This window comes from Notolepis coatsorum (assembly GCF_963971535.1).
Source record: "Notolepis coatsorum genome assembly, chromosome: 1".
NCBI classification, from domain to species: Eukaryota; Metazoa; Chordata; class Actinopteri; order Aulopiformes; family Paralepididae; genus Notolepis; species Notolepis coatsorum.
In genome coordinates this window covers 312131513-312140413 of record NC_140165.1, presented here as the reverse complement: position 1 = coordinate 312140413, position 8901 = coordinate 312131513, and the positions used below count along the sequence as shown (strand labels likewise).

General features: G+C 49.6%; 1 protein-coding gene across 1 annotated transcript in view; it reads right to left on the bottom strand.

The window, feature by feature from the left end:
- Positions 1–229: 229 nt before the first annotated feature.
- ttc9b (tetratricopeptide repeat domain 9B) overlaps positions 230–8901 on the bottom strand; it is a gene marked incomplete at its 3' end in the record, with an annotated part of 11231 nt that continues 2559 nt past the window's right edge. The window contains 1 exon segment of the mRNA XM_084311489.1: positions 230–267. Coding sequence (XP_084167615.1) covers positions 230–267 — 38 coding nt within the window.

Below are 8901 nucleotides of genomic sequence, written 5' to 3'. Positions count from 1 at the left end.
TTTACAGAAGCCCCCCCCTCCCCCCATGTCTCACCCCCCCCATCTTGTCTCCAGTGTCTTTACAGAAGACTGCTGAACCCATCCACCCCCCATCTGGTCTCGAGAGCTTTTACAAAAGCTACCCCCCGCTTCTCCCTCTCCCTCTCCCTCTCCCTCTATCCCCACATCTTTTCTCCAGGGGCATTTCATACGACACACTTCTCCTCTCCTACCGTCTCCCGGGGAGCCATTAAGCTAGGCAGTCGGTAGTGACAGACAGATTAGTACCTGAAGGGAGAGGGAGAGAGGGAAAGAGGGAGAGAGCAAGAGAGAGAGAGAGAGAGAGAGAGAGGGAGAGAGGGAAATAGGGAGAGAGCAAGAGAGAGAGGGAGAGGGAGAGAGAGAGAGAGTTGGGGTAGTGAAGAGAGCCACAGCAACTGCTGTGTTTATCTTTGTGTGACACATGCATTGTGTGTGTGTGTGTGTGTGTGTGTGTGTGTGTGTGTGTGTGTGTGTGTGTGTGTGTGTGTGTGTGTGTGTGTGTGTGTGTGTGTGTGTGTGTGTGTGTGTGTGTGTGTGTGTGTGTGTGTGTGTGTGTGTGTGTGTGTGTGTGTGTGCGTGTGCGTGCGTGTGCGTGTGTGTGTGTGTGTCATTTTTACTTTAAAAGCTAGGCTACAGGTTTTACCATCAATGCTCAACCTTTCCACATCTGGTTCCCTGGCAGTCATAGCCCACACTGCATACACCATGGTCACGAACAGACAACAGAAACCATGTCTCACATACTCAATGGCTGTCATGCATACAAAGGGCTCTACATTTGTAGGCATGATAGGATCGTGGATCTGATTGCAGACAGTGTCAGTTCCACACTCGGGTCACCTGCAACATATACAGTAAGCTGTATAAGCACACCAGTGTGAAGCCATATATGCTCAATCTGTGTAGGGACAATTCACTGTTCCCTGATATTTCAGCAAACACCCCCGATGTTGTTATTGTTAATGAGAATAACAGAGAGGTTCTCATCCTAGAAGTTGGTTGCACGTTTGACTACAGTCTAGACCAGGGGTCAGGAACCTTTTTGACTGGGAGAGCCATAAAAGCCAAATATTTCTAAATATATTTCATTGAGAGCCATATAGTATTTTTAACATATAATAAATTAAATATGTCTTACTTTTAATGCGACTCCTGGTGCTGCATGGTTTTGCTGATGGCCTTGTAATCTGGTTCATACGTGGTGAGATTGAGCTTCATGCAGGCGTTGAGGCTTCCATCACTTAAACGTGAGCGTAGGTTGGTCTTAATGTTCCTCATATGTGAGAATGACTGCCCACATGTGTAACGGGGAAGTCCGTGGGTATGTCCACAGTCACTGAAACAGGTGTGTTGACGGGTGACTGTGGCAGTGCGGGCTGGTAAATTAAACTCACTTCCCCATAACAGGGTTAATAGACGCATAGGTACGGTAGTTAGGAGTGGATCCACTTCTTAGTGCAGCGGTCTGTGTCGTCGCCCGCGGACGCGGGAGCCCCCTGTTCGACTCCCCCTCGGGACATTCTCATTTAACATTTAACATCAAACACAACGCAGACCCAGTATGATCCGTCACAGTGGTGCCGTGACCCGGATGTCCTGAGGGGCGTGAGTTTAGGGAGGTGAGTGTAACGGGGAAGCCCGTGGGTATGTCCACAGTCACGGAAACAGGTGTGTTGACGAGTGACTGTGGCAGTGCGGGCTGGTAAATTAAACTCACTTCCCCATAACAGGGTTAACAGACGCATAGGTACGGTAGTTAGGAGTGAATTCACTTCTTAGTGCAGCGGCCTGTGTCGTCGCCCGCGAACGCGGGAGCCCCCTGTTCGACTCCCCCTCGGGACATTCTCATTTAACATCAAACACAACGCAGACCAGTATGATCCGTCACAGTGGTGCCCAGTGACCCGGATGTCCTGAGGGGCGTGAGTTTAGGGAGGTGAGTGTAACGGGGAAGTCCGTGGGTATGTCCACAGTCACTGAAACAGGTGTGTTGACGGGTGACTGTGGCAGTGCGGGCTGGTAAATTAAACTCACTTCCCCATAACAGGGTTAACAGACGCATAGGTACGGTAGTTAGGAGTGGATCCACTTCTTAGTGCAGCGGTCTGTGTCGTCGCCCGCGGACGCGGGAGCCCCCTGTTCGACTCCCCCTCGGGACATTCTCATTTAACATCAAACACAACGCAGACCCAGTATGATCCGTCACACATGCATATGTAGAGCCAAACATGGTCAATACGGCAATACTCACGCTGCATTGTGTGGTATGTCACAGGAAGCTCGTTCCAAGTTTTAAGAATCAGCTGGTCTTCAGGTTGAAGATTTTTTATTTCTGTCCACTTGTGTTCCCTCGCCAGCTCTGCTCGCTATATCTTCAGCTACAGATACTAATTAGCTGTATCTTCAAAACTAATTTCTGTTTACTTTAAAATGACACAGTATTATTAAGAAATATCACAAGTATTAAAAAAAAAGTTTTCTTTTTTTTTTTTTTTTTTGTCAAAAAATTCTGGGAGCCATATGCTGTCACCAGAAGAGCCATATATGGCTCGCGAGCCATAGGTTCCCGACCCCTGGTCTAGACGAAGCCTTTACAACCAAAATGTTAAAATATCAACTGTTAGACCATACCATATCACAACTCGGCTACAACTGTAAACTTTTAGTCTTCATATTTGGAAGCCTGGGTCATGTCCATAAGTCGGGTGTTAGAGGCCTTCAGATGGCCGGTCTTCCGAAGAGAAGAGCCAAACAATTAGCAATTAAGATATTGCTCAGTGTCAGCAATTATTGGCAGCCGGGCAATTTGGAGAAGACGCCGCTATCTGTATCCATGAGCTGTGTGTAGATTGTCAGGTTCATCATCCATGTGTGTGTGTAACTTTGGTTGCCATTGTCAATTTGAGCACGATTGTATCAGAATAACCCACAATGTACAAGTGCACTGATAATATTTGTGTCCTTTAAACATTGTCTTTATGTGGACATAAATAAAGATTCTAATGTGTGTGTGTGTGTGTGTGTGTGTGTGTGTGTGTGTGTGTGTGTGTGTGTGTGTGTGTGTGTGTGTGTGTGTGTGTGTGTGTGTGTGTGTGTGTGTGTGTGTGTGTGTGTGTGTGTGTGTCATTTGTCAACAGATATGAAGTGAGTAACTATAGGGCTGTGTGCCTGCAGGCTGCCTGTGGGCCTTGTGTTGGTCCTCTGAGCGACAGCACAGACTGGCTGCTAGATTGTAGGGGTTTATCCCAGTTTAATGATCCATCACATATACCTGTAGCCCTGCAGACCTGTAGGCCTGAGCCTGGGGACAATGTAGGGCCAGTTGTGTGGACGTGGATTAAACCCAGTCCTGGACTATACTGTATTATACGACCTCAATTGACTTAGAATGACAATTAGCCTTTAGGGTAGTATATGACCTCAAATTACTTCTAATGACAATTAGCCTTTATAGGGTAGTATATGACCTCAAATTACTTTTGAACGACAGTCAACCCTTAGTGTCGTATATGAAGTCAAATGACTTTGAATGGCAATCAGGCCTTAGTGCAGTATACTGTATGAACTCAAAGGACTTTGAATGAAAAATGTATGACAATCAGCCCTTAGGGTAGTATAATATAATATAATATAATATAATATAATATAATATAATATAATATAATATAATATAATATATATGAAGTCAAATGACTTTGAGTGACAATCAGCCCTTAGCATCATATATGAACTCAAACGACTTCGAATGACACACGACAACCGTTTCTCTTAGTTTTAAACTTTATTCATAATCTTCATTTACCAATCAGTAGTGAATTCCCGGGCTAGCAGTTCAGTAAAACCGGCTATGTCCTTTATGACGTTTATGGTGTTGTAGAGCGTTATCCAATATCCAGCGGGTCAAACGGAGCCATATAGGCCAAGACGTCCCCAGTATACAGGAAGAAGAAAAGAAAAGAAAAGAGGAAGGGATTCATATCCTTTGAGGAGTGTTCCTGCTGCGTCGTAGCGTGTAGTTCCTCCGGTCGCCACACGCCAACCCTGGCGATCCTGTGAAACACACATGAAAGTCCACTTCCTCGACAATAAAAGGATAAACGTTTATTGGAAAGGTTCAAAGGTCATCGCCCGCACTCTGAGGAAAGTTCCGGATCCCCTTAAAAAAAGGAGGGGGGATCGACGAATCAAGAGACGGCCACAACGCGGCCCTCGTGGGCGGAGCTTTCTCTCTCTCTCTCTTCCCGCACCTCCGGTCGAGTAAAGCTTTTCACAACCATACGTTATTCCACTTGTTTCTTTTTCTTTTGTACAATTTTGTATCGTTATTATTCACAAATAAAACTACTTTTTTGACATTTCGACAAACATTTACCTCAAATGACATCAAAAGAACGAGCAAATAAATAACAGAGCCATAGTGTTTACTTGTCCACCTCTTTATATGTTGTGCTTTTTTTTGTTGTTTATTCTCGAAGCTACACTGATCTGAGATCAGGTCTATCTCTACTCGCACACACCGGTTCTGCCACGTTACAGTACAGCAGGCACATACTCTATAGTTCTGCTATCGATCTCAGGAGAAATAAGTAGTCATATTTATAGGTGCCATAAGCCAGAACTGGACCTGGACCCCAGTTTTATGTGCAGAGAGTGACCATAGACAGTCGCACACACCGAGCTACCAGTAGGATGACTTAGCACACTGAGACAAAAACAAGATGGCGGACTGGTGCTCGTGGAGAGACGGGAGGACCGCGGGGGGGAAACCCATCCCCCAGGGGCCCCGGGGGGCGCTAGACTCCGCCCAGGCGGCCATGGAGACATGCTAGACTCCGCCCAGGCGGCCATGGAGACATGCTAGACTCCGCCCCCAGGCAGCCATGGAGACATGCTAGACTCCGCCCCCAGGCAGGCATGGAGACATGCTAGACTCCGCCCCCAGGCAGGCATGGAGACATGCTAGACTCCGCCCCCAGGCAGCCATGGAGACACGCTAGACTCCGCCCCCAGGCAGCCATGGAGACATGCTAGACTCCGCCCCCAGGCAGCCATGGAGACGCGCTAGACTCCGGCCCCAGGCAGCCATGGAGACTTGCTAGACTCCGCCCCCAGGCAGCCATGGAGACTTGCTAGACTCCGCCCCCAGGCAGCCATGGAGACATGCTAGACTCCGCCCCCAGGCAGCCATGGAGACATGCTAGACTCCGCTCCCAGGCGGCCATGGAGACATGCTAGACTCCGCCCCCAGGCAGCCATGGAGACATGCTAGACTCCGCCCAGGCGACCATGGAGACATGCTAGACTCCGCCCCCAGGCAGCCATGGAGACATGCTAGACTCCGCCCCCAGGCAGCCATGGAGACATGCTAGACTCCGCCCCCAGGCAGCCATGGAGACATGCGAGACTCCGCCCCCAGGCAGCCATGGAGACATGCTAGACTCCGCCCCCAGGCAGCCATGGAGACATGCTAGACTCCGCCCCCAGGCAGCCATGGAGACACGCTAGACTCCGCCCCCAGGCAGCCATGGAGACATGCTAGACTCCGCCCCCAGGCAGCCATGGAGACATGCTAGACTCCGCCCCCAGGCAGGTATGGAGACAAGGTGCCATCCCTCAATGTTGTGTTTGTTGATTTATCTCCTCTGGGCACGGGCGGGGAGAAGGACGGAGAGAGAGAGAGGGGGGGGAGAGAGATAGAGAGAGAGAAAGGGAGAGAGAGAGTGAGAGGGAGAGAGATAAAGAGAGATAGAAAGAGATGGAGAGAGATGGAGAGAGAAAGAGGGAGAGAGAGGGAGAGAGAGATAAAGAAAGAGAGATAGAGAGAGAAAGAGAGAGAGATGGAGAAAGAAAGAGGGAGAGAGGGAGGGAGAGATAAAGAAAGAGAGATAGATAGAGAAAGAGAGAGATGGAGAGAGAAATAGGGAGAGAGAGCGAGAGAGGGAGAGAGAGAGAGAAAGAGAAAGCGGGAGAGAGAGGGAGAGAGAGAGAGATAGAAAGAGGGAGAGAGGGAGAGAGAGATAAAGAAAGAGAGATAGAGAGAGAGAGAGATGGAGAGAGAAATAGGGAGAGAGAGCGAGAGAGGGAGAGAGAGAGAGAAAGAGAAAGAGGGAGAGAGAGAGCGAGAGAGAGAGAGAGAGAGAAAGAGAAAGAGGGAGAGAGAGAGCGAGAGAGAGAGAGCGCAATAGCTTCAGACAAGAGAGACGGGGAGTAAACAGAGAGAGTGAGGAGAGGTTCCTGCTGTTTTTAGTTCATGAAGTTCACCTTCGCACAACCTTTTCATAACCCGTTGTTCAAAATAATCCTAGAGACATGTTAATTACGAGGGGGTCATCACCATGGGGCACCTGTCTCCCCGTCTCCCTGTCTTCCTGATGATGGCCTACTTCTCTCGCCTCCGGGAGCCTCTCTGTATCATGCAGGTTTCCTCCGCAGCGCAACGGCCGCCGTCTCTCCAGAGTGCCATCCATCGACACACTTAAGTCTCTGTTTCCCTCTCTCTCTGTCGGGTCACAGGGAAACAGGGTGGGAGATCTTTTTATTATCACCGTATTTCTCTTTCATGTTCAGTTCCACCCCTTATGAACTCCTGGTGAGTGGTGGAATAGACCTATCTCAAACCCTGCCCTCTTTTCTTGATCCTCCAATCACAACTGTCGCTTACCTCGGACAAACTTTGCGACAGTTGTGATTGGAGGATCAAGAAAAGAGGGCAGAGTTTGAGATAGGTCCATTACGCCTATCTGCCACTCCGGGCCGAGGCGGTCAGGTGATCTCTGACCCTGATTCAAAGAGGACCTCTCCCCCCCCCCCCCCCCCTGACCGATAGTTCTCTCGTTCGATGGCTACTATTCTGCCGTGATCGCGCTCCTCCTCTCGTCACGTTCTGTGTTGGGAAAGAGCGGGGGGGTGGATATAATTGGGGGTAAGTATAGCAGCAGCAGCAGCAGCAGCATCATGCCATGACAGAAAGCAATAAGAACAATCCCTTCAATCCAAAATGGCTTCCTCTGGTTGAGTGACATGCAGGGGTTGGACTCGCAGGACAACAAACTGGATTTCATGGTATCAGATTAAGAAATTAAGGTCATGCTATAATGATCCCATGTGTACCCCCAGTCCACCCTTCCTCAGAGCAGGGCAGATCGTCTCGGGGGGGACGGGGAGGGGGGCCTACCGGTGTCATAGAAAGCAAGAATTGGCATGGAGTCAGTCTTTGAAAGTCACGACAGAAGCGATGGCAGATTGTGTTTTACTGTCGGAGCTCTTCTTGGCAGCAGCGGCGGCCTAAAGCCCGGGATAATATACGCGAGCCCCGTCGTCGACGGTGGTGTCGAACGCCAACGCCGTCGTACCGTCTGTCCGCACCGGCGAGAACTCTATCTTCCTAACGATTTTCTCTGAACCAGAACATTTAGCAAAACACGGATATACTGCATCTATCAAAACACACTGAACTGAACGCGGAGAGGGTGTGTAGAGTCTCGGGTGGGTGGAACAACCCGGTGCGTGTACTGACCCTGACCCGGGACCGGGACGATGACAGAGAGAGCGTTTTCCCCTGCACTAAACGCGGCGGGCCCGCGGAGTCTCGTGGGACGTCGATGGCGGGAAAAGCTACCACTGCGACAGCGTCCCGACGGCTTGCTCTTGCGCAGATACGAGGTTAGCGAGCGGCTAGGAAAGCTTGCCCGCGTTAAGTGATAAAGGGTTGGTACTCTGGCATTTAACAACAGTTTTGAACTCCGACTATAGAATTCCAGTTTGAGACGACGTCGGAGAGGAACTCTGGCGTATAGGACTCGAGAGCAGAACTCCAGGCGGCCCATTGGCTATTTTCCTTGTGACATCATCAGCCGCAGAGAGAGGGGTGGGGGGGGGGGGGGGGGGGGGGGGGGTGGTTGATGGGAGGGGAGGGGCTTCGAACGATCTCCACGACAACAGTGACAACATTAGCCATGACACACGTCCCAGGAGAGGGGCTTTGGACCACAGGTTCAAGACACCAGTTTTTCACAATAACACACCTGCTGACACGGGGGGGGAGAACGACAAGATCGCTGAACACTCCTGTCGGTTCGCTTTGTTCCTTGGAACGAGAAAAAGGTCAAAGGTCAAACACACGTTATGCTTTTTTTTTTTAAACAACCGATTAAACAACTAAGTATGACGGGTGTACTCGACAGCAAATTAAAAACCCGATATCGTCATCAAACAAGGACAAATCACAAACACCTGTAGTAGCCCTTGAATTGAAAACCAGTTCTGAAAACTGAGCGACAATATTGGCATCTAGGGAGAACACAATGGAACAGAAGAGGACATGAGAGTATGAGCACAGTGGCTTTTCTTTTCTTTTTTTTCTTCTGATGACTACTTGATATCAAAACAACAAAGAGATTTAGCGTGCTAGTCTGCTCCGTAGTCAGCGTAAGAGATGGTCCGGGCCGAGGGAGCCCGGTTGTCACACGATAGGGGGGTACAGGGTGTACCAATCAAAATTGGGCTTGATGGTCTTGATATGTGTCACACTCGCACACACACACCCCACCACCCCCCCCCCCCACTTATGCTCCGAAAACGGCCTCCACACACCCCCCCTACCCTCCCCAGGGAATCTCTTTAGTCCTCGAAATCAGAGAGCGAGAGAGAGAGAGAAAGAGAGAAAGAATGAGAGAGGGAGCGGGAGAGGGAGAGGGAGAGAGAGAGAGAGAGAGAGAGAGAGGGAGAGAAAGAGAGGAGAGAAGATGAGAGAGGGAGCGGGATGAGAGAAGAGAGGGAGGGAGGGAGAGAGAGAGGGAGGGAGAGAGAGATAAAGAGCGCAGCAACAAAATAAATCAAAAATATTTTGTTTTTAAAACGTTCACTCAGTTGCAAGCAAAT